General features: G+C 47.6%; 1 protein-coding gene across 1 annotated transcript; it reads left to right on the top strand.

Moving 5' to 3' along the window:
- Positions 1-130: 130 nt before the first annotated feature.
- SNAP29 (synaptosome associated protein 29) lies at positions 131-25003 on the top strand. The gene is made up of 5 exons (XM_047698291.1): positions 131-575; positions 8152-8348; positions 14488-14573; positions 17277-17375; positions 21712-25003. Exons 1-5 carry the CDS (start codon positions 339-341, stop codon positions 21867-21869), a joined length of 777 nt encoding a protein of 258 aa, XP_047554247.1. The 5' UTR covers positions 131-338; the 3' UTR covers positions 21870-25003.
- Positions 25004-25294: the final 291 nt, after the last annotated feature.

Here is a 25294-nt window from a genome sequence, read left to right as displayed (position 1 = left end):
ACGATTCCACCTCTGGAGGGGAGAGAGAGAACGAGCGGTAGGCCGCGGTCGCGCGCACCGGACGTGGCGCCCCCCCAAGTCGCGGAGCAAGATGGTCAGCTCCAGAGGCGGGGCCTCCTGCGCTAGACTGGCGGAAGGAATTCTCTCAGGACGGGGTGGGTGGAGGGGCGTAGCGCGACGCTGGGCTGTGGGCTGTGGAGCTGCTGTGCTGCAGAGCGGTGGGCGCTTCCCCAGGGCCTCGGGAGGTCGGCCTGGAGCCCTGAGGGCTTGAAAAGGCCGTTCCTTGCCTTGGCCACGCTCTTCCTTCTCCTGCCCAGACCCAGACGAGCCCCTGCACCATGTCGGCCTACCCCAAAAGCTACAACCCATTCGACGACGATGCGGAGGATGAGGGTGTCCGGCCAACGCCGTGGAAGGACTACCGCGACCTCCCCGATGGACCCGGCGCGCCCATGGACAGGCAGCAGTACCTGCGGCAGGAGGTGATGCGCAGGGCCCAGGCCGCGGTCGCCAGCACCGACAGGTCCCTGTCCCTCGTATACGAGTCCGAGAGGGTCGGCGTCGCCTCTGCCGAGGTGAGTCTGGAGCAGGGCAGGAGGGCCCGACCAGTCTGAATTGTCACACGAGGTCAAGAGACGTTAGCTGTACAAAGAGGTGTGTGTCTTGAGTGCTTGAAAGCGGTAGTTTGCTCACCGTAATGTTCCTTAGCTGTTAGCAGAGCTCGGGTTAGGGAAATGGAGTGTCTGTTTTCTTTATATAATTACCTGCTCAGAATCCCAGATCCAAAGCTTCAACCTTCCCTCCCCAAGCGACCCAGAATGGGTGAGCACTGTGCCTGCTGGGGTGTGTGTGTGTGTGTGTGTATGTGTGTGAAGCGTCAGTGCAAATGGGCCTTCTTTCCTATCACTGACCACTTCATCTCTCTGGTAGAGGTGATGAGGTCTGCCTGGGCAGCTGCTGAATAAGCCATAGCCCAAGTATGGTCAAGTCTAGGGTCTTACTTTTACTTCCCAAATCCAAATGAAGATGTCCTAGATAGCATATGGTCTGTGACAGTCCGTTTCTCTCTATTCACCTTTGTCAGTTGGTCTTTCTGCCCATGGGAGATTTCAGAGCCCGTAAGTGAGGATTGTTCTTTCTTAGGCACCATGTTTGTTCCCTCAGCCTACTAATGTTTGGTTTGTTTGTTTTTTTTAAAGTTCTTGGAAATGTAATAATAGATCATTGGTGTATCAGCTAACATTAATCTAAAGGATTTGTAGCTTCGAACCTTAGTACTGGAAGCTGAAGTGTTGTCTTCCTCCCTGGGTCTCTTTGTAACTCTTATCTCTGACAGAGTTCATTCTGACCTGATCACTTACAGTCTTGGGCAGTTTGAGATATGTTGGTTAATTTCTCAAATAGTCATCTAGGTCTTAACCCCATTGCCGCTTTTGTGGTTATTTTCCTTCCCCACTTCCATTTCCTTCCCCACTTCCCGCTGTTAGAGTATCCCTCATTGGCTCATTTTCCTGTATGTGGCTTCCTTAAGGAAGTTTAGCTGTATTTCTTACATCTTATATCCACTGAATTCCTGTGTTTGAGCCTAAGTGGCAAGTGTTGACTAAGATTTGGAAAGATTATCTAAGGTCTTAGGACCCTAGTGGAGGAGTTTCTTGAGGGTACCAGGTCAGAGGAAGCCAAGTAAGAACTGTTTGAAGGGACATCTCTGGAAAGCATGAGAACAGGAAATCAGAATGATACCAAGTAGGTTGTAATGGCAGAGGAGAAACTCAAATCTGGCTTTTAAGGCTAAGATTTAGACAGGAAGGAGAAGGAGGGAGAGGAAGAAAGGTAGGAGGAATGTTCACAGGGCAGAGAGGAGCACTGCAAAGACACTGGCCCACCACCAGAGTTCCTGGACTCCAGTAGGGAAGTGAAGCACAGGATATGTTCAAAGAAAAGGCCCAGAAGAGGTAGCTTAGGAGCCTTTCGTGGTCAAGAGAAAGTCTTTCAGAGGGAAGGAGAGTCAAAAACATATTAGAGGTGAGTGGTTTCCCGTGGATTGTGGTGACACTTCCTCTCCAAGCTGCCTCCAAAGGCCCTTCTCTCTGTGCAAGGGGAATGATGAGAAAAGAGGTGGACCAGCACCTCAGGCCTATGAGGCTTGGATCAGGCCAAGTTGGTGTTGCTCTGAGAGGTATAGTGTGATCATGACTGGGCAGGTGACAGGCACTGTCATCATCAGTATGGTGACACTGAATTTTTCTTGGATTGAGTCGGTTCCCAGTCACCAGAGGCCCTAGGAGGCTGGAATGGTCAGCACCCCCTCCCCTCCCACTTTGTGCTGTCCGGACTGCCTTGGAATCAGTCTTTGATTCCAGTCAGAATGAGGGTGGCAATGGGGCTGGTGTTAGTGACCTCATCTGCCACTCTGTGGCAGCAGACCCAAGTCACCTGCTAACCTCCCTACTTAGAGACACATTGCTGAGCTGTGCAAAAACATGATAGGTTTTTATAGAGGGTTAGGAATGTGCAAATATTAGTTTGGGAAGCTGTCATTCAGTCCCAGCTTGGCAGAAGTAGGAAAATCACTTAGGTCACCCTTAGTGAAGGAGACCCGTCCTCCTCCTGTGAAACTGGACAAGGTTTATTTCTCACCAAGAGTCTAGCCACGAGTCATGACTGCCACGGGACAGAATTAGAGAGGAGCAGTTTGTACTTAACTGGCCTGGTAAGCACAGTCCAGAACCATGGAGAGACTCGTAGGCCACTCGTAGGCCACTCAGCTCTTCTGTTTCACAAGTCTGATTTTTATTCTTTCTTTTACCTAAGGTTTAGCTTTTGTGAAGCGATGTCCAATCACATAGTTCAAAACTTAAAAAATGTACAGAAGAGTAAGAAGTTTCATCCCCGCCCCAACCCCGCTCCCACAGCAGCCAGCCACCGTCAGTTCCTTCAGTGTCCTTGTGGAGATACTCTGTGGATAGAAACAAAGCTATAGTCACTTCCGTCTTTTTTTCTTTCTTCTCTTTTTTTAATTTTTTTTTTTAAAGATTTTTATTTATTTATCTGAGAGAGAGACAGTGAGAGAGAGCATGAGTGAGAAGGTCAGAGGGAGAAGCAGACTCCCCATGGAGCCGGGAGCCCGATGCGGGACTCGATCCCGGAACTCCGGGATCATGACCCGAGCCGAAGGCAGTCGTCCAACCAACTGAGCCACCCAGGCGTCCCTCTTTTTTTAATTTTAACTTGAGTGGATGCATTCTATATATTCTAGTCTGTATATTTTTTTAAATAGGATTGGAGGTTATTCCTTAGTAATATATAATGCACTGATCTTTTTGTTATTGTTGTTTTTATGGCTGTGTCCTAGTCCATTGAATGGATGGCTTGTATTTATGTAACCAGTCCTCTGCTGATAGGCATGTGGGTTGTTTGCACCTTTGGGCAAGCCCATGGAGACGTGCCTGCCCAGAGTTCCCTGTCCCCTCTGGCATTGAGCATATGCTCCTGTAATTCACTCCTTTTGTGAAGCCTGGGATCTCATTTGAGGGGAGTCCAGCAATCAGTGTTAGACTGGGGCCTGAGTGGCTGGCACAGTAACATCAATGGGACGGGAGTAGTGTTTGGTAGGCCAGCACACAACCACGTAGGCATGACCTCTCTTCAGAGGTCAGGCGTGTGGCTGAAGGCCCCCACCTAAATCACGCTGTGAAGCATGAACTATCTGGCCTAGCCTAAGGACTCCGGTAAACAAAGATCCTCTTATCGGGGTAATATACGGGCCAGGAGCCAGGCAAGGCCTGTCTTTGGAACATGCAGGGCGCAGACAGCCCAGGCCTGCTGAGTTAGTCCTTAGTGAGCCCGGCTCAGCCAGCACACAGGCAGTAAGGAGCACCAGCCTTTGCCCTTGGTGTTTTCTCCTGCAACTGACAACTCCATTGGTGTTTCGGAGTCCATTCTGTACTACTGCAGTGAGACAGAGCCACAATTCGAGCATATTCCATTCTCCTGTGTCGCCATCAGCGCTCTTGCATGTACATTCTCCTGGAAAGAGAGTGACATGAAGGAGATGAATTTCCGGTTTCTAGGTTCAGCTGATTGACTCCAGACTGACCTCCACCTAAGCAGGTTATTCGATACCTGAGTTTAATTTCGAGCTCAGTACAGGAACCTTAGTCCTGACATTTTCCTTCAGAATCTCAGGGCCTGACTGGGTCAGGGAAGACAGCCAGGCCCAACTGAGCTTATGGGATGTATCAGCTCTGAATCGGACTTGGGATCTGGTGGTCACTGCTGCCCTCTGTGACGCCTGCTGGGTCCTGCCTGGTTTTCTGCCTGCTTCCTCATCTCGTGCTCACGTTCCTCTTCTTCTCTCAGTTCCCCCAGTGGGCCCTGCGGCCCAGGGCTGCTGCACACATGGGCTGCACCCTCTGCCCCGAGTCCCTGACCCTACCCCCACCCTTTGCCTAACTTCTCACCTTTCAGTTTCCCCTTCAACACCGCCCCATCTGGGAGCCTTCCTGACTCCCCCTTAAGCCAGGTAAGGGGTCCCTGCGAGTAGCTGACCCTGGCGCTGTCCATCGTGTATGTGTAGGATAGCTTGCTTTTCTGCCTCCCCCACTCTGAGTTCCCAGCACCACAGTGTTGTCAGTAAATGAAAAGTGAAATGAAACTTGACTCATTGAGCCCTCCGCCAAGACTGTAAGCTCTGGCAGGGCAGAGATATGGGGCTGCTTAGTTCATCCCTGGGTCCCTAGAGCGTGGAACAGTGGATGGCAAAGTAGTATCTGTTCGTGGATATCTTGTGACACTTCTGTCCTTCTGTGTGTGTTTTCTGTCAGCAGGAATTCCCTGATGTGTTCACATTTGCACAGGGCCCAGGGACATAACCCATCTGGCCAGAAGTTGTCCCCCCATAGGACAGAGTGTACCCTCACAGGGCCTTCAGTTGGCTTTTGCATTCTCTTGCTTTATCAATAATCCCTGTTTGACAAAGAGCTGCAAACCAAAGGGAAATTGAGACACCCCCCCCTCTCTCTGCTGTTTCTCAGCACAGTACCCCTGGCCCAACCAGATCTTTTCTCTGACCATTTTCTTTTTTCCTATTAAACTTCTAGAAAACTCCTTTTAGAGCTCAAGGTGGGGGAGGCGTGGATCACCTATAATGCTAACATCTGAGCTTTGCATGCTTGCCCTTTACACAGCGGTACTCTCTGGAGCTCCCTCCCCTCATAGTCGCCCTTGTCTCTCCATGACCTCCATTCTCCCAGGGACCCATGACGATCCGCATGCCCTCCCTTTTGGGGGACAGGACAATGTCTGGGAATTGGGGTGTTTAAGGTCCACCTAGCTTGTCCTTCCTGTTCTGGTATTCCTGGTATTTACTCCTCCAAGTCCTTCTTCCTTGTCAGTTAGAACTAGGTCACAAGCACTTGGAGCCCGGTCTTTTCCTCTGCCTCAGAGGATGGATCTCAGCAGAAGTTTCTCCTCTGCCGGCCTCCTGACCAGCAGATCACCTTCAGTGAACACCAGCTTCCAGCTTGCAGAAACTTCCAGAGACCAGAACAGCACTCACTTCCCTGGCCAGCCACCCCCACAGATTTCTCTTCACTTCGATCATAACATCTAACTCAAGACATTTGGTTTCCTTACCGGGTCAGTACTGTGATGCAGACTTGGAGTTTGAGAGACTGTTTCACTTGTGAACAGAAGAACGTAAGATCTCACTGTGAACTAGGGAATGTTTTGTCAGCTACTTGTTACTGCTGCTACTCTCCAAATTGAGGTTGGGAGGCCGAAGCAAGAAGGCAGGTGGTTGGTGAGATGAGCCACCGGGAGAGCCGTGGCTGTGAGGGAAGCCGAGGACCTGTGTCCTTGTGTGACAGAGCCCGGGCCAGCACCCACCCCAGGAAGCTGGGTACCTGTCCTGCTTCCTGTTCTTCATCTTCTGCTGAAGGGGAAGTTAAGCTGGTAGGACTGAACTGTTGGCAATATATCAACTCAAAAACCATGTAAATGCTGGAGAAAATAATTTTAATCCTAATTTAGAGCCTTGCCTTATTCCAGAATAGACTTACCTCAGAATGGACAAGAACATGACAAACCTGAGATGTTGGAAGGAGAAAATCTAGATAAATTAGGAACTCATTTTTTGTTTTCCTTCTAAAACAGAGCTCTTGGAAGTTTTGACCCAGATGACACGGTCTGTTAAGATGTTTCCTTTTGTTTAAAAGAACCTGATGGCTTCTTCAGACACATCTCAGGAGCTGGTGAAAAACATTTAAACTATTTGAAGTTATAAATCTCAGCAGTTCTAAGTTTATTTCCAATAAGATTTTTTGTTTTCTGCCTACACGTTATGTTTTAAAAGTTCATCCACTATAAACTTTGAGAGCTCAGGTTACATGTTGGGTCCCTAAATGTTCTAAAAGCTTTCTACTGGGGCACCTGGGTGGCTCAGTCATTAAGCGTCTGCCTTCAGCTCAGGTCATGATCCCAGGGTCCTAGGATTGAGCCCCACATCTGGCTCCCTGCTCTGCAGGAAGCCTGCTTCGCCCTCTCCCACTCCCCCTGCTTGTGTTCCCTTTCTTGCTGTGTCTCTCTCTGTCAAATAAATAAAATCTTTAAAAACACAAATAACGTAAAAAATAAAACCTTTCTGGGGCGCCTGGGTGGCTCAGTGGGTTAAAGCCTCTGCCTTCAGCTCAGGTCAGGGTCCTGGGATCTAGCTCCACATGGGGTTCTCTGCTCAGCGGGGAGTCTGCTTCCCTTCTTCTCTCTCTGCCTGCCTCTCTGCCTACTTGTGATCTCTGTTAAATAAATAAATAAATAAATATCTTAAAAAATAATAATAAATAAATAAACCTTTCTACTAATGCTTTTTTGACTGAAATGGGCTCTAATAAACCCATTGTGTATATTTTTATTTTTATCCTTCAGTTGTCAGAGGCATTTATTTAAAAATTGTTTGTGATTCTGTTTTACGGTATTAAGAGAAAAATCTCTAACTATTATCTGCTATGGGCAACATAACTGCTGAGCCACAGACAGATGCAGGGTTGGAAGAATCAAAAGGTGGTAGATGGCAGGGATGGCTTCATGAAATAAAACAGGGAAAGCTTGAGAGCCTCCAGGGTGGAAAGGTGGATCACAAAAAAGGAACACGGCTGGAATGGCCCGAGATAGGGACCCAAGCAAGTTTGGCACAAAGGAAGGTTTTAATGTTACTGTGGTGGCACATTCACATCCACCTTCAGAACTCTCAGCTCTACTTTTTTTTTCTTTTTCTTTTTCTTTTTTTTTTAGATTTTATTTATTTATTTGAGAGAGAGAACATGAACAGGGGTAGGGGCAGAGGGAGAAGCAGGCTCTCCACTGAGCAGGGAGCCCCACGTAGAGCTCGATCCCAGGACCCTGGGATCATGACCTGCGCTGAAGGCAGACACTTAACAAATGGAGCCACGCAGGCGCCCCAAAGTTCTACTTTAGAGAAGGTCTTCAGGGAAGATTTCTCTGAGGAGGTGGCCTCTGAGCAGAGACCTGAATTAAATGAGGAGCAGAGCTGTACAATTATCTGGGCGAGGATTATTACAAGCACAGAGTAGCATACACAAAGGCCCGGAACAGAATCACCTTCCTGTTACAGGTTTTAAAGGTGAAACTATGAGTGAGTTGGAATCAGATATTAACAGGGCCCAGAAATGACCCAGGACCTAGCCTGTGAAATAATTTGAAGGCGTGACCAGGGTCAGGTGGATCCAGTGACCCAACAGAAATCCCGTATCTGAAAAGTGGGAGTACAAGAGCCAGAGTCCATGGGCGCAGTGCCAGGTCAAAGCCTGTAAGGTGCATGGGGGCCAGGAAAGAGGGAGAGCTAGAGGATGTGCTGCCAGTCCAGGCCCTGCGCATCTTACCAGGGTCCTCTGAGCCAGCCTCTTGTGGGCATGAGGGAGAAGAACTCAAGAGCAAATACGAAAGAAAGCCAGTAGAGGCAGGACAGGGAAGGGCAGAGGAAGGTGTTCCCTGAAGAGATAACCTTCCCCCGAAAGATGGCAGCATCTGTCCCCATACGTGCTCTCTGAGGGCTCATGACAAGCCTGCTGTGTGTCCCCTAGAGAGGGAAAAGTTACAAAATGGTATAACACCATCACCTCTCATTTTCTCCAGGAACTCGATCGTCAGCGAGGCGTCTTAGAACGCACAGAGAGGATGGTGGACAAGATGGATCAGGATTTGAAGACCAGCCAGAAGCACATTAACAGCATTAAGAGCATGTTTGGGGGATTCGTCAATTACTTCAAATCGAAACCAGCAGAGACTCCACCCGAACAGAATGGCCCCCTCACCTCCCAGGCCAATAGTAGGTGAGTGGGTCTTCAGCCATCCAGAAATGAAGTAGCTGAAAATGGTGTTTAATGCAAATGGTCAAGACTTTGAAGCCACTTCTAGTGCCTTAAAGGGACCCAAGATCTGTGTAAGTTACTCATTGGAAGGGATTCATCCTCACACATTTTGAAACAAGAAACATTTTTCCAGTGCTCCTGATGCTGTTCATTTGATTGAATAAATAGGGTCTCCAAAAAAGTTAAATTACTGCTCCAGTAATTGTAATTTGAAAGAATATTCACCTCAGAAAGCTTAACCAGTATAAATGTTCCTCCCTTCACAGAATTTTAAAAATTCTTTAAAAAGTCTTTATATCTGGGGCGCCTGGGTGGCTTAGCTGGTTGAGCATCTGCCTTCAGCTCAGGTCATGATCCCAGGGTTGTCGGATTGAGCCCCGCGTTGGGCTCCCTGCTTAGTAGGGAGGCTGCTTCCCCCTCTCCCTCTGCTGCTCCCCTTCCATGTGCTCTCTCACTCACGCTCAATCTCTCACTCGCTCGCTCGCTCAAATAAGTAAAAATCTTAAAAAAAAAAAAAAAAAAAAGCCACCCAGGGATCCAGGGTGGCTCAGTGGGTTAAGCCGCTGCCTTCGGCTCAGGTCATGATCTCAGGGTCCTGGGATTGAGCCCCACATCGGGCTCTCTGCTCAGTATGGAGCCTGCTTCCCCCTTTTTCTCTGCCTGCCTCTTTGCCTACTTGTGATCTCTGTCAAATAAATAAATAAAATCTTTAAAAATATAAAAAATTAAAAAATAAAATATTTTTTAAAAAAAGTCTTTATATCCAATATTTCCATATCTAATGCAGCCTGGCCATTAACTTTCATTTTAAAATGAGTGATTATTTTTCTCAGACGTTTCAGTTAGGTAATAAAATCATTTATGTAGGGCACCTGGGTGGCTCAGTGGGTTGGGCCTCTGCCTTCGGCTCAGGTCATGATCTCAGGGTCCTGGGATTGAGCCCCACATCGGGCTCTCTGCTTGGTGGGGAGCCTGCTTCCTCCTCTCTCTCTGCCTCTCTGCCTACTTGTGATCTCTCTCTCTCTGTCAAATAATTAAATAAAATCTTTAAAAAAAAAATCATATATGTAATTTGGGCAGGTATTTAAATATGTGTACAAAGATAAAAGAGTCAGGTTTTTGCTAAAGTAGATTACTAGTCATATCTCAGACCACTGTATTTATTTTTTATTGTAAAAATAATATAGCCAGGCACCTTGGTGGCTCAGTTGGTTGGGCAACTGCCTTCGGCTCAGGTCATGATCCCAGGGTCCTAGGATTGAGTCCCGCATCGGGCTCCCAGCTCCATGGGGAGTCTGCTTCTCCCTCTGACCTTCTCCCCTCTCATGCTTTCTCTCACTCTCTATCAAATAAATAAATAAAATCTTTAAAAAATAAAAATAATATAACCATATTACAGAAAATCTACACCTTACTTACCATAGCACAAAAACTCAAAACTTAGTTTCTCCCCCTTACTCAGTGTTTTCATAGCTGCAATCACAGTGTTCATTTGGTTTTGTAGCCTACTTCATTTAACCCAGAGAAAGGTCTGATGTAATGTTACTATACAGGCCTCTCTGTTTATCTTTTATTTTCTAAATCTGGAACACAGAACGATTTTTTTTTAAGGTTTTATTTATTTATTTGGCAGAGAGAGAGAGGGCTCACAGGTAGGCAGAGTGGCTGGCAGAGAGAGAAGGAGAAGCAGACTCCCTGCTAAGCAGAGAGCCCAATGTGGGGCTTGATCCCAGCGCCCTAGGATCATGACCTAAGCAGAAGACAGACATTAAACCAACTGAGCCACCCAGGCTCCCCTAGAACAATTTTTTAAGAGGCATTTTTTTAAGTTCGTAACTGATGTAAAGTGCACACATCTTAAGTATGTGTTGACATTTCCACTCAACAGGTGACTGCTTACCTGTGGATATACTTGTGTGGCTACCACCTGGATTAGGACCCAGGATGTGGGAGGGAAGAAATTGGGAAACTGTTTCCAGCTCACAGTGGCTCTGGGGAGAAACAAGTGCAGGTGAAGGAACTGAGGGTGTAGCAGAAAGACCAGGAAGGCGGATCATTGGTATTTACGGAGAGGAAACTGCAGAAGGGGAACAGGCAGTTGGTTGGGCCTGGGGGCTATTCCCTGCGGATACGCTAGCCAAAGTAGGAGCGTTGATTGGTTTTGTGGCTCAGTCATAATCACTATCCATCCCTGATTTTCCAGCTTGGCCCTGATTTCAGATACCTGTCACCTTTTTCCCCCAACTGGGGTAGTTTCTGGGGTTGTTCATTTGGTCAGAGTTTGTTTGTTTGTTTTGTTTTGGTTTTATGGTTTTTTTGTGGTTTGGTTTGATTTGCCGTTTACAAATTGGAAGGATGTTTTGTGTCCCCCTTTTTGGGTTTTTATATGTTAGGGGAAGTTGAGATGTCTGTTGTCACTTTGGATTAAGACATCTACGTCACATGAACTCAGCAGCAGAGACAGCCCTTTGTTGGCACTTTCCTGTGTCTCACATGTCCCTTCCCAAAGGCTTCTTGGGGCTAGTGCTGTACCCCCGCCCCCACTCACCCAACCCTGGTCATACTTTAAAAGTCTTTCAAGTCCTGGGGCTCCCAGGGCACCTTACTTTTTGGGGGAAGCATCTTGAAAACTCAAGGCCTTTTTGACAAAGGTGTCCCAGAAGTGAAGCAGCTGGACCAGCTTCAGCGAGGTGGGCCTCTTGGTGCCTGATGTCACGTGCCCCCGCCTAGCCTTCTGCCTCTAGATCAGCCCCAGTCAGCTGGAGCGTTCTTCCCATCACTTGGTGAATGCAGCAGAGACCCTGAGGAGGTGGGGCTTTGCCCTGGGAACCAAGGCACCGACCTCTCAAGTGGAGTTAGGGTTACGTGGGGTCCTGACAATTAAAGGAGGGGGAAGGTGGCAGGCGCGTAGCAGTCAAAGCACAGGAGAAGCTGGGACGAGTGAAAGGCATTGGCTATTTCTAAAGTGGGAGCCCAGCAAACTCTTGACATGGAGGCGTGGCCTGCAAAGCTATCTGTGAACTCCTAAATCCTTACCCTTGCAAAAATCACTGTAATGTGTAATTGCTTCTATGAAATGAGTAAATCTTTATAATCCTGTCATAACCCTACCATAAATACAGCGATATTCTGATATAAAAACTTTTAAAATAAGTTCCTCTTAAACAAACAAAAAATCCTATGAATCCTGTGTATATCCTTGTTACACAAACCCTTCAGCCTTCTCTGAAGTTTTGTTTCTTGGTAAGCCATTTTTTGATTTGCTGACAAAGCTTCATAGCTGCTGGTTCCCATTTGCATTTAAAGCTCATGGAGAGGGGTGCCTGGGTGGCTCAGTCAATTAAGCATCTTTCTTCAGCTGGGGTCGTGATCCTAGGGTTCTATATCGAGTCCCTGTTTGGGGTCCCTGCTCTGCAGGGAGCCTGCTTCTCCTTCTGCCTCTCTCTTTGTTTCTGTCTCTTGTGAGTAAATAAACGAAATCTTTAAAAAATACTAAAATAAAAAAATAAAGCTCACGGAGATGTCCCTTCAGATCATAGATTTAACCACTCCCTAAATTTGAAACACTCTGACTTATTCAAGACTCGGTTGCTGACCAAGAGCCACCACTCTTCTTTTAGTTCTCTTCCTTAACCATTTCTGTCACTCTCCCTAGAATTGGCTTTTTGCCATCTTTCACAAAGAAGCCAAATTTTTGTCATTTATGTATTACTACCATATACATCTTGGCACAAAGGAAAAAAGTCAGCTTTGGGGTATATAGGCTGGATGATGGCCAGGTGTGCTCAGCTGCAAGCACCTGCTTGCACGTGGGGCTCACAGTTGTGCTCAGGGAAACTAGCGGTGTGTTCTAGACCTCTAGTCACTACTGCTTTTTTTTTTTTTTTAAGATCTTATTTATTTATTTTGGAGAGAGAGACAACATGAGTGTGAGGGGCAAAAGGAGACAGAGAATATCAAGCAGACTCCATGCTGAGCATGGAGCCTTGTGCAGGGCTTATTCCAGGACCCTGGGATCATGACCTGAGCTGAAACCAAGAGTCAGATGCTTAACCGACTGAGCCACCCAGGCACCTCTCCAGTCACTGCTTCTGAGTAATGAAATCCTCAGATTATAGGAGGCTCTGTTCTGTTCTGCACATCGCTGGAGCACTGGGGGCCTACGATGCCTTTAGCCTGATGGGGTCCAGGCTTACATCAGTGGGGAGACATTAAAGGCTTTAATCAGGGACACCTTTAGCCTCATGGGGTGCACGCTTACACCAGTGGGGAGACATTAAAGACTTTAACCAGTGGCGCCTGGGTGGCTCAGTTGGTTGAGTGTCCGCCTTCGGCTCAGGTCACGATCCCGGGGTCCTGGGATCAGGCCCAAGTTGTCCTCCCTGCTCAGCAGGGGGTCTGCTCCCTCTATCTTTCCCCCCACCCAACCCGCCACCCGGCTTGTGCTGTCTTTCTCTCTCTCTCTCTCTCAAATAAATAATAAAACATTAAAAAAAAATTTTTTTTTAAGATTTTATTTATTTATTTGACAGAGAGAGATCACAAGTAGGCAGAGAGGCAGGCAAAGAGAGAGGAAGAGAAGCAGGCTCCCTGCTGAGCGGAGAGCCCAATGTGGGGTTCATCCCAGGACCCTGAGATCACGATCCGAGCCAAAGGCAGAGGCTTTAACCCACTGAGCCACCCAAGCATCCCAAAAAATTTTTAAAAGACTTTAACCAGAGTGCGGTGCCTGGGTAGTTCACGAGTAAATAAACTCATGAGTTCAGCATCTGACTCTTGGTTTTTGACTCAGGTCATTATCTCACAGGATATGGGATTGACGGCCACATCAGGCTCTGCTCTCAGCAGGGAGTGTCCTTGAAGTTTCTTTCCCTCTGCCCCTCCCCAATCCACCTCCCACTTGCACTCGTGTACACATGCACATTCTCTCTCTCCCTCTCTCTCTCAAATAACTCTCTTGGGTGCCTGGGTGGCTCAGTTGGTTAAGTGACTACATTCGGCTCAGGTCATGATCCCGGAGTCCTGGGATTGAGTTCCACATTAGGCTTCCAGCTCCATAGGGAGTCTGCTTCTCTCTCTGACCTTCTCCCTTGTCATGTTCCCTCTCTCGCTTTCTCAAATTAAAAAAAAAAAAAAAAAATCTTAAATCTTTCAAAAAATAAAGACTTTAATTGGAGAGGTTCATGCAGGGGATGTTAGAAAGATGCCTGGCATCTTTGGGTAAGGATTGGAAAGGCAGGCGCTCACCCATGTAAAGATGAAGAAACAAGGCAGAAGGAGGGCTGGATTTTGGGGATCTGCGGGGGGATTGAGAGAATGTTTATATGGCTTACGGGGAGTGGAGCTGTGCAGAGAGAGGGCAGACGTGGACAATCATTGGTTTCCAGCTTGGCCAACAAGTGGCCAGGGCACCAGTCAGCAGGGTGGAGAAGAGCAGACTATGCCACAAGGCCCAGCTTCTGGGGGCGGGGGGAGCCCCTGCCAGGCCCGCAGGGATGCACGGAGAGTCAGGAACAGTCTGAGCATCTCCTGAGTTACCTGGAGAAGTCCCTGTCTGTCGCAGGAGTGGGCAGACTAAGCTTTTGACCCAGGAAACAAAATCAGAGTTGTTTTGTAGGGACTTATATAAACAAGAAAAAACCAAAGGTTTAATGATGACATTTTTAAAAAATGAAAAGAGGAATAATCGAGTACAATTTTTTGTAACATAGGTCTCCTAATGAGAAGAAAGCAATTATTGACGGAGATTCAGAGTTAGTCTTTCTATCATCCGGTCAGTTGCCAGTGGTCACTATAAAGGCAGTTCTCAGCCTGTGGCTGTACAAAATCAGATTTGTCGTGTGCTTCTCTTCCCCCTGGTCCTGGGAGTCTCCTTTTCCTGAAGGAGGGCTGCTGAACCAGCTGCTGCTTTTCTAAAGCAGGTGTCTCAGAAGTTCCCCAGGCTGCGGGCCGGACTCCCAGGAGCTGCTGATGAATATCCCTGCTTTGGTCAGAGGAGGCATTTGCTTTTTGCCCATGGGCATTGCTTGAAAAGACATACTGAGTTGTCATAGGTGTTTCCTCTTTCTAAATGTTCTCTTTTCTTGACTTCTATCCACAGATTGAAAGAAGCCATAAGTACCAGTAAAGCACAGGAGGCCCAGTACCAGGCCAGCCACCCAAACCTCAGGAAGCTGAATGACTCAGGTCAGTGGGGACCTATGCTCGGCCACACTTGGATTCTGGGTTGGCCCTGGGGTGGAGCACTGGGGGGCAGCAGGGACTCCAGCTACTGTCATGGCTGAAGGGTGTCAGGGACCCAGTGCCACTCCCAGGGAGCTGGAGGGTGTGTGTTAATGGCACGGCTCATCCCTCACCCCGTGGCAGATGGAATAAGAAAGTGGGAGCCTGGGTCCCGTTGGAAAGGAGCCTGCGCACTGTTAGTTCCTGCCCCGTGAAGCTCTGAACTCTTCCAGCAGTGAAAAAATAATGGCTGGAAAACCTCTGTGGTCAGGGGGTAGAGCCTCCCAAAAATGACCTGTCATTCCGCAGACCCAATGAGTATATTGAGTTCTGTGGCAAGGGGGGACTTATAGTTGCTAACCGGCTGATCTGGAGATGGGGAAACTATCCTGAGTTAACCAGCTGGGCCCAGTGTGATCACAAAGGTCCCTTTGTAAGTGGAAAGGGAAGCCAAGGAGAGATGGTCAAAACTTGGAAGATGCTCCACTGTTGACTTGGAAAACGCAGGCAGGGACCACTGCTGAGGAACACAGGCAATCTCTGGAAGCTGGGAAAGGCTAGGAATCAGATTCTCCCCAAAAACCTCCAGGAGGAACACCGCCCTGTTGATGCCTCAACTCTAGGCCAGTATGCTCCGTCCCAAGTTCCTGGGCCCCACAACAGAAGGATAAGTCTGTGGTAGTTGCCTCACAGCGGCGGGAGACTCGTGTAGCCCCAGAGCCCGAGGGGCCAGAGCAGCAGCGTGAGCAAGGTGCGCAAAGTCAGTTGTGTGTGGTGTCATCCTCTTGTTATCAAACAATAGGCTTAGAAATACCCTTTATCTGGAAAGGAACTTTGGCCCCATGGAAGTCCCTGCAGACCCCTGGAAGGCCAGGCACATTATTCGGTGCCAGGAATCAAATGCTTCCTATGCTCCCTTTGAGGAAAGCAGGATACACTCTCGATGCTCCAGAACCCACCGCTCTTATGGTTGACACGGCTAAGGAGAGACCCTGATGGAGGAAGAACCGGCAGTCAGGAAAGAGGGATATCACCGCAGTTCAATCATCTGGAAAGGCGAAAGCCGTGGGAGGACATGAGGGACAACTAAAATATGTGAGGGCCACAGAAAGTCTGAGCTCAGCAGAGCCTGAGGAAGAAGAGTAGGAAGCCTGTACCCAAAAAGACACGAATTTAAGGAATTAAAAGGAGTTTTAATTTGTACAGTGTGTAGTAACTGAAGAGCCTTTAAAAAAAAAAACAAAAAACCGACATCGTGTGTGTGGAATGGTTTCAGCAGGCTGTGCCTGAGGAAATCCACCGAGTCTGGAAAGAGAAGTTCCCCCGAAGATGGAAACTGGGATGATAGGGCTTTTCTGTGTGCGTTTAGAAACTGCAGTTCAAGGAAGATTTGAGGCAAACGTGCATTATTAGCATTTCTTCTTTCCTTGCTTGTATTTGAAGCAGAAAGGCAGCATGTAAATACATTTCTAGAAGAGAAAGTCATCCACGATCCTGTTTCCATAATATAGCTATTTTGATTTTTGATATTTTTTATAATCAATAATTCGTTTATTAGTTTCTGTCACTTGAAACTTTTTTAGGTAAGATTGAGGTTCTTTCACTTTGAAAGAACTAAAGTGTGCATTTGAAGAAAGGAATAACTAAGATCTGTGCAGTTCTATTTTTACATCAGTGATCGTTTAAAGTTTTTTGCTTTCTACAAAAGGCAGTCATCATCTGCTCTCACTGATATGTGGAATTTAAGAAGTAAGGCAAGAGGCTCACAGGGGAAGAGAGGAAAAAGTGAAACAAGATGAAATCAGGGAGGGAGACAAACCATAAGAGACTGTTAATCATAGGAAACAAACTGAGGGTTGCTGGAGGGGTTAGGGGTGGAAGGATGGGGTAACTGGGTGATGGGCATTGGGGAGGGCAAGTGTTGTAATGAGCACCAGGTGTTGTATAAGACTGACAAATCACAGACCTGTACCCCTGAAACGAGTAATACATGTTAATTAATTGAATTTGAATTTGAAAGTATGGGAGCGCCTGGGTGGCTCAGTGGGTTAAAGCCTCTGCCTTTGACTCAGGTCATGATCCCAGGGTCCTGGAATCGAATCTCCCATCGGGCTCTCTGCTCAGCAGGGAGCTTGCTTCCTCCTCTCTCTCTGCCTGCCTCTCTGCCTACTTGTGATCTCTGTCAAATAAATAAATAAAATCTTTAAAAAATAAAAATAAAAAAACAAATTTAAAAGTATGTAGTGTAGGAAAACAAAAAAACCTCAGATCCCGCTTGGGTTTTTTTTGAAACGTGAATAGTTATTTTGATTTTTAAACTTTGCCTTGTAGACCTTGTCCACAGCCCCATGTCATTGTGCCTCGTTGTAGTTCCACAACCACATCATCACTCAAATGAGTCCCTGTCTCTTTCCCCAGCACATGGCCAAGGTCTGACTGGGTGACCCACCAGTTGAGGGTCTTTGACCCCCTCTCCCTCCCTTACAAGCCTGCCCAGTGCTCCTCCCTCCTGCACATTGTCCATCCTTGCACTCATCTCTTTGGATGGCCTCACAACTAACCGCCTCATTCCTTCCCCCCCATTTTCCAGATGAAGATGAATTTTGTGAAGCCACATTTCGAGAGACATCCGTTAACCATTCTCCTGGTGTTTCTTTCCAAACTCAGACGCCATCCCTGGAGGAGCGGGTCCTGCCGTGAGCAGCGAGGCTTACCCGAAGAACCCACACCTTCGAGCCTGTTACCAGAAGATGGACAATAATCTAGGTAAGACTGAAGCTCCGCCAGCCTCCACAGGTCCCTTACTCTGGACCCTTGTGCTCCCAACAGCTGCTACTGGGCTCAGCAAGTATACTAGTAGCCAGTGGTTTCTCAGGACCAAACCATGGTTGGTGTCTGCGTCTCCCTCCCCACATGTCAAATCCAGTATGGTCACGGCCATCTCACCCTTCTCTCTCTCTCTCTCCGGAGTCTGTCCACTTCTGTCCTTCCCCACCTCTCATCTGCGCTGTGACAGCAGCAGGGACCAGGAGACTCTGAGGGGCTGCACAGTGTGGCAGTGAGAGCCCCATTATCTCTCTGTGAATGGGGCCCAGGAACAGAGCCTGCCTCTGAGGATGGGGGAGACGGTTAGATGAGCAACCCCAAACATCCCATAGGGAACTGCCTGACCTGGTAAGTGCTGCACACTCACGTAGCCACTGCAGCAGACATGGGGCCGAAGAGCTGGGTTCCTTGTGTTCCCAGGTCCCTTGCCCAGCCTCTGGCCCCGCCTACCTCTCTACCCCTCCTGCCCTCATCACATGTGCCTCTGAGTGCTTTCCAGGAAGCTCCTGCCCACCTCTGCCTGGAGTGTCCTTCCTCCCCACTGTTTGAAGGCTAGCTCCTCCAGCTACAGGCCTGGCTTTAACCTGTTGGAGTCATGTACCTGCTGGTTTATCTGATGGCTTCTGACCACACTGTAAATTCCAGGGAACCCAGGGCTATTTCGGTTTGCACCTCTGTACCCTGCCCTAGCAGGCAAGCTCTCTGATTCATTTTTGAACGGAGAGAGAGAAGCTCGTTACTTGAAATTCAAGTGCGGGGCTGGGGAGTATGTGTGGGCAGTAGAAGCAGGCACGGGAGTGGTGCCCGTGGGTTCATTCTAGGTGGCATCTCAGATGTGCTGCGTCCTCTGACCTTCACCCCATGAACGAGAACCTCCCCCATGGTGACCTGGGTCGGAGTCAGTCTCCCAGCCCTGTTGGGAGATGGCAAAGGGAGTAAGACCCAGGGTTAAATTTTCCCCACTCTAAAGGTATCTAGTTGGAAACAACACTGAGGCCGATGACAATGCACATTGAGCATCTGTACACAGACTTCCTCCTCCTTTCTCTCCCCCAGGAGGGATCCTGCGGGCCCCTTCCGTGGTTCGCCCAGAGCAGTGGCTGTTCCAGCAGCCCGGAGCAAATAGCATGACAGCCTGTTAGGCAAACCATATTCTTTCTTTTTAACATTTAGCCTTTGTGTCTGAGTAACCAGATTCATCACAGAAAACTATGAAGTTAGGTAAATGCTATGAGGAAAGAATCACCTGGAATCCCATTTTCTAACAGTAGTCTCTGATTTGGTGTTATTCCTTCCATTTTTCACATACCTCTGTCAGTACATACACTTCCATATCCTGCTTTTTTATTTATATTTTGAACACTTCCCTAAACTTCTTTTCTGCGAAGTTCTTTGAAAAGCACTACATCAGCAGCCCCATGCCCTGCTCTTGGACACTCAGGTCATTCCCATCGTTCGCTCCTACACATAATCCCTTGCTCATTCCTGAGCACATCCTTGGCCACATTTTGTACCTAGATTTGCTGGAAATGGAGTTACACGGTCTGGGAAAAGAATTCTCCTTCTGAGCATTAAAAGAGATCTCCGTAGAAATGAGACATCAGTCGGAGAGAATAGACATAAGCAAGGTCAAATAAAAACCGTGATTTGCCCACCCTGCAGCTTACCACTGCTGCCCTCCGTGTGAACGTCAGCAGTCGGTGTGATGCCTAGGCAGGCAGTCCCCTGCGGTGTGGCAGGCTGAGAAGGGCTGGCGTGGCACCCTGGAGCCACAGGGCCCACTGACACAGACTGTGCCTGGCCACCCTTCACAAGTTCGCTCCTACCTTCTTACCATACTCCACGCACCTCCCACCCCTGCCTTTATCTCGGGGACCAGGGCAAGTCTCCCTCTGACGCCAGCTCCCTTGTCTGGTGGCTTTACTCTATCACATTTTTTTTTTTTTTAATCGTAGTATACCTATTGCTTATCCTTTTCTGTCCCCATTGCCAGCACACTCCCTGAGGCCTGGGGTGACCTCACAGACTTTACTCTCCGTGGAATGCAAGGTCACGGGTGTCAGTAAATTCAAGAAGCATAGAGCTGAAGACAACTTTTCAAAAAACAGACTGGATTCTGCTTAAGTTTGTGGTGCTAGTGCCAAGTATTTGTGTTTTCTGACCTCTCTTTCCTTAATGTTTTATCTTTAATTCAGCTGCAAGAAGGCTTATGTGGTGCCTCCTCTTCTCTCTTTCCTCTGGCTCTTTCTTAGCCTGCTGCTCCTAGTGAAAGGACAGAAGGCAGCTCTGTGCATGCCCCCCCCACTGTTTACATGTGCACATATATGTACACATGCACACACACACACACGTACACACACACTGTCTTGAAGCCTGAGAAGACCGTTCACTACCTAAGTTCACCCTGGCAGAATCAGTGAAGTCTCTGCTTGCCTTTGCAGTTGGTTGAGCCCCATCAGGGGATCCCAGAGGGCCTCCAGCATATCTCTTCCCCTGCAATGACCCTAGGTCTCTTTATGTCACCTCTGTCCGATGTGCCCTTTACATACTGCTAGGACTGACCACATCCTTTCAGATGTTATCCCTTTTAAAAACGGAGGTGATGTTGATTTTTAAAACTTTTCGAAACAAAGGGAAAATATTTATTACAAAGACTGGGAAAGCCTAATGAGGGAAATAGAATGAGCTCAGAAGGAAGCCGGCACCAGAGTGGCTAGTCGCTCTCGAAGGGACTGTCATCTCGAAGGGAATTCCCCTCGGCTGTGATCTGGGAGCATGGATTAAGAAGGGGGCCAGAATCTGAACTCAGACCCCGTGGGACTGACCTGGGTTCCTCCCCATACTGTTTGTGTCCTGCATAAACATGGGACTCTCAGGCCTCACATATGAACTTGAATTTCGGCATTAGTGATATAACCTATCGCTAGGTCTGAACCTTTGCCAAAAGTTGTGTGCTTCACAGTCCCCATGGGGCTTGCTCCAGACAGCATCTCTGAAGGCACCCAGCACCTTCAGCCCTTTGTTCCTTCTGACATGGGGACCCTGGACTGCAGGGACCTCCACGGCCAGCTTCTTCCTGGCCGTAGAGTAGGCAAAAGAAACTGTGCCAGCCCGATTCAGGTTGTGTCGTGTGCCAGGACATTCACAGCCTGGGTGTATTCATGGATCTGAGAAGTGGTAGCAATAAATGAATGGACATAGGAAAATGTGAATTATCATAACATAGGTGACAAGACCTCACAGCATTTGGGTCCAGCGGGAACATCTGTAGTCCATGTATTTTCTGGGAGAGCACCCTAGGTGGCAAGGCAGGGACAAAGCACCCATTTCTCTTGCCACCTGCAGAGTGGAAAGAGGGGTGGGATGTGGCCTTCTCCAGGAGGGAGCCTGGGGCAGAAGCAATGTGGGTGCGGGGAGCTTCCTGGGTCTCTCCCAGATGTGTTTCCAAATAGGGATCCTCATGCTTACTACTCCGAATCTGTGCTTGATCTAGCTTTAGGGAGTGGGAGATGGAAGGATGGAAAGCTGGCACTATTGAGTTCTACCTGCCGACATGGGGTTTTTGCTCCTGAAGAGCAGCCCATGGGTCTGGCTATTGGTTACCTGCATACTTACCATATACTTACCATGGGGTCTGGGGAGGGAATACGTTTTCTAGACCCCTCTGAACTTCTCTTTTTCTTTTCTTTTTTTTTTTTTTTAAGATTTTATTTATTTATTTGACAGACAGAGATCACAGGTAGGCAGGGAGGCAGGCAGAGAGAGGAAGGGAAGCAGGCTCCCTGCTGAGCAGAGAGCCCGATGCGGGGCTCGATCCCAGGACCCTGGGATCATGACCTGAGCCGAAGGCAGAGGCTTTAACCCACTGAGCCACCCAGGCGCCCCTGAACTTCTCTTTTTCTTGGGTACTAACTGATCTTGCAACGTGCCGTAACCCTCTAGAATGTTCAGAGGCAGCTGAAAAAATCACGTAGAACTCTATGCATTTTTTAAAGCACAGGAAGGACAAACACCCTGTATTAAGAGCGGTTGTCTTGGGCTGACATCTGGGGGAGGAGTGGCTTTTGCATGAAGCACATATTACTTTATATGGAGTCAGCGGGTTTTCTTTTTGCTTGCACACATTTTGGAAAATGTAACCAAAGCCCTAGAGCTTTACCATCTTAAGAGAAACAGGACTCAGTGACGTGAATGTTGCTGAGCACCAGGCACGGAACAAGCAGCAGCTCCTGATTTGACTTGGCTCAGCCCTGTGTCTCCTTTCCCTCTCCCACAGATGAGCTATCCATGGGACTAGGCCGGCTGAAGGACATAGCCCTGGGAATGCAGATGGAAATCGAGGAGCAAGATGACATTCTTGACCGCCTCACAACCAAAGTCGACAAGTTAGATGTCAATATAAAAAGCACAGAAAGAAAAGTTAGGCAACTTTAAACACAGAGAAGGCTCTCTCCACTCCGTTGTGATGAGAAGAGCCCAAAGATCTTTCAAACTCCCCAAAAGTTCATTTATATTGTTTTAGTGTGTAACATAATACATGTTTCCAAATGTTATAATTATAGAGCGGGTCCTAGGAGATGTCATTACGAGAAGTGTGTGTCCCACGTTTTTTTAGAGCCATCACCTCTCCGTTCTCTGAACTGAATGATTAGAGTTTTAGTCTGAGCACAGTAGCCTGGCCCTGAGTATCTTGGGCCTTTGAGGAGCGTTCCGGCATGAGAGGAACAGTTGTGTTTCTCACTTTCACAAGCATATGGAAGGATGTGGGCAGAATTTCAATCCTGGGACCACCATTCTCTATGTTTATGGGGAGTGGTCCTTCCCACACCTTGGCCTACCAGTCACCACCACCCCAAAACACACACACACACACACACACACACACACACACACACACACACAGAGCACATTTGCGATTCTCTCAAACCCCAGAAAAAGATCAGTGTTAGGTTCACACTGTGATTCTCTCAACACCCTGGAAAAGGATCAGTGTTCAGAAATGGAAAATGTCAGCATTTGCTCTTCGGTTGATAGATGTTACCTCCCCCCTCCTGACCACCATCCTTGGCATAGTAGGAGGCATTCAGATCAGGACCGCTCATTGTGATAACTGGAAATGCGCAGGGAATTGTGTAAGCCCTGCTTCCCCAGGCATTCACTCCTCTAAGTAGGTGTCCAAGGTTAGGGCTAGATGTGCCACTGTCTCAAGGCTGCCCAGCTGGCCTATTGGGGGGGCCCCTCTACAGTTTGTGGGAATGGAGCATCATACAGAGAGTGCCCCCACTGTGTGCTCCTCCCCTTTGGAGAGCACCTTGACCCAGCCTCGGGGATGGCAGTGTTTGTTTGATGCCTGGGGTCTCCTGACCAGTCTGGATTCCCACCCATTCTTCTCGACCTCTTCCAAGATGACTTGACTCATCTCTTGGTTCTCAGCCACCCCAGTTAGAGGACTGGAATGCCACAAATGATGCTGATATCTAGAACAACTTGGCTTTAAAAAAAAAAAGCCCAGACATTATCATTTTAACTGGCCCAGCTTGTTCTACACAAAGACATTCATCTCCTTACAGAAATCAATTTTAATGAATGCTTTTAAGTGATTCTTTGTTAAGTGGGATGCATTAAAAGTGATTTCTATAATGAGATTAACGTCTGTGTGTTGATACCTCCAGCAGAATAATTGAAGCCACAAGACTTTTGTCTTTGTAAAAAAGCAAATTAATTACAATATTTTGAAGACAGTGAAAGGAGCTGATTTTAATAAGATAGGTTAGGTCAGGAAATGCAAAACAACAGCATGTTTCTACCTTGACATGGTACTGTTAATGTGACCTTCACCACTTTGGTTCTGTAGCCTGTAAACAAAGTCTCTGAAAGGAAAGGAAGTCCCTGAAATGCTGCAACCATGCATCAGTATTTATGTAGCAATTTATTTGTAGAAGTTCTATGCTGTGATGTGTGACAGTCCTCAAAACTGACAGCTTCCTTCCGCAAGTACAGCTTTCTGTCGTGTTCCAGCCTCGCGGAGTCTGATGGCCATCATTATGAATATTCCAGTTACGTGAGAACACAGAGGTAGTCAGATTAGGCGTTTATCAGATGAGCTCATCGTGATTATTCTATTAGCGGGTAAAAGGAAAACTTCTAAACCTGTACCTAGCCCAAACAAAACAAGTTTGGAGGGCTTTCAGCAAAAAGGCTGCTGACAAGCATGAGGCCGGAGAGCAGCCCATGTGTACATTTCCACTCCTAATCATTTCTGATCTTTTCCTAACACCTTCCATGTATGTCATGATAGCTGTTTCTGTCTGTCATCATCAGGCAGAGACTCATATAGATTAGTCATCATACCTCAGATGTTTTTTTCAAACCAATTATACATGCAAAGGCCACTGCCAGACGTTCTCTCCCACAACCTGCTGTTTGCCTAACGAGAGTAGTGATTTCACTGACTTGAAGCGCAGTGGCACGGGAAATCATACCCCTTCCCCGTCTTTTCTTAGATCACTGAACCCAGTTGCCCCTCCTTTTCCTTTTCCCCCCAAGCATATAGAAGGAAAGCACAGCCACTTTTCTAGAAATGTGTCTTTTGACACTTGACACAAAGGCATTATTCACTCTTGTTTAGACCCTCTTTCCCAAAGGCCCTGACCAAGGAGCTGTCTCCAAGCTACACACTAGCCAGCAGCTTCTTTCTGCTGGGTCTTCCCCCTCCTCTCCCATGCCCATGAAGGACCAATTATTGATTCTACTTGATAGAGCAAAATTGTTTGCATTTTCAGAGAACAGAGGGAAGCCTGGAGCCTCCAGAATCCTTACACATGATGATTACGTTCAAAATGAAAACATTCTGTCCTCTAGACTAGACACATCTGTCTCATGGAGACACTCAGAGGTGCCCAGGCCTGAGCTGGCTATGGCTGGGCTTTGAGAGCACGGACAAGACCAGTGAATTCACCCTTCTATCAGGTAGGGTCTATAAGACAGGTTTTTATTTTCACAATCGAGCTGAAAACAAACTGTGCCTTCAAAAAAGTGGCTTTTCTAACTTTAGGTTGGTTATATGTGAAGTGTGCTACAAACTTAAACATAAGTGCATTCTCCTTCAGAGGAAACTGTTTCTAACGTCTAGTGATCTATAACTTAACACCAGTGGAGCTGCCTTGTCTTTTTTGCATTCTGTAGGAATGCAGACATGAGTTTAACTCGGGCAGCAAGAAAACAATTCATAAGTGCATTTTAACTTCTCTTTTTCTAACTTCTGTTTGTGAATATGTCATTTTAAGGGTACACTACACCGATTTAGTAAGAAAAAAAAATTCTTACACTTTGCCTATATATAGGCCTTTTCTCAGAATTTGTAAATTACCACTGTTAGCATCTTCAGGTCTGATAATGAAATGTCTTGTGTACACAATGATGAGCCAGTCATTAAAAGTGCTGGGGGCAGGGGTGGAGGGGAGGTGTTTTTGTTCAGGCTGTATTGGAACAGCTCTTAAGTTCCATGCCTTCAACTCAACAAGTGGCCATATTCTGTAAAATAAAATGTGAAGTTTTTTTAAATCAGATTCTGTCCCCACGTAGTCATTCTCAAAAAGCGGGTGGAGGGGCTCCTCCATGTTGAGCCTTCATATATTTGGCCCTTGCTGCCCCATCGAGCCCTGTGGACAAGCTTTCTTCTTGAAACCCTCTCATTTCATCTTTCAGAGTGCTCTTCCAATCTGTCTCCTATCTCCCTGACCACACTGCCCCACTGAGTGGAGATCAGGGCTCTGCAAATGGTGAAGTGCCAGAGAGTCAATATTTCAGGCTCATGGGCCAATCAATCTGTCACAACTACTCAGCTCCTCCATCGTACT

The sequence above is a fragment of the Lutra lutra genome, chromosome 12 (genome assembly GCF_902655055.1).
Source record: "Lutra lutra chromosome 12, mLutLut1.2, whole genome shotgun sequence".
NCBI lineage: Eukaryota > Metazoa > Chordata > Mammalia > Carnivora > Mustelidae > Lutra > Lutra lutra.
Note: the sequence above shows the minus strand (reverse complement) of the source record. Positions and strands in the feature narration are given on the sequence as shown.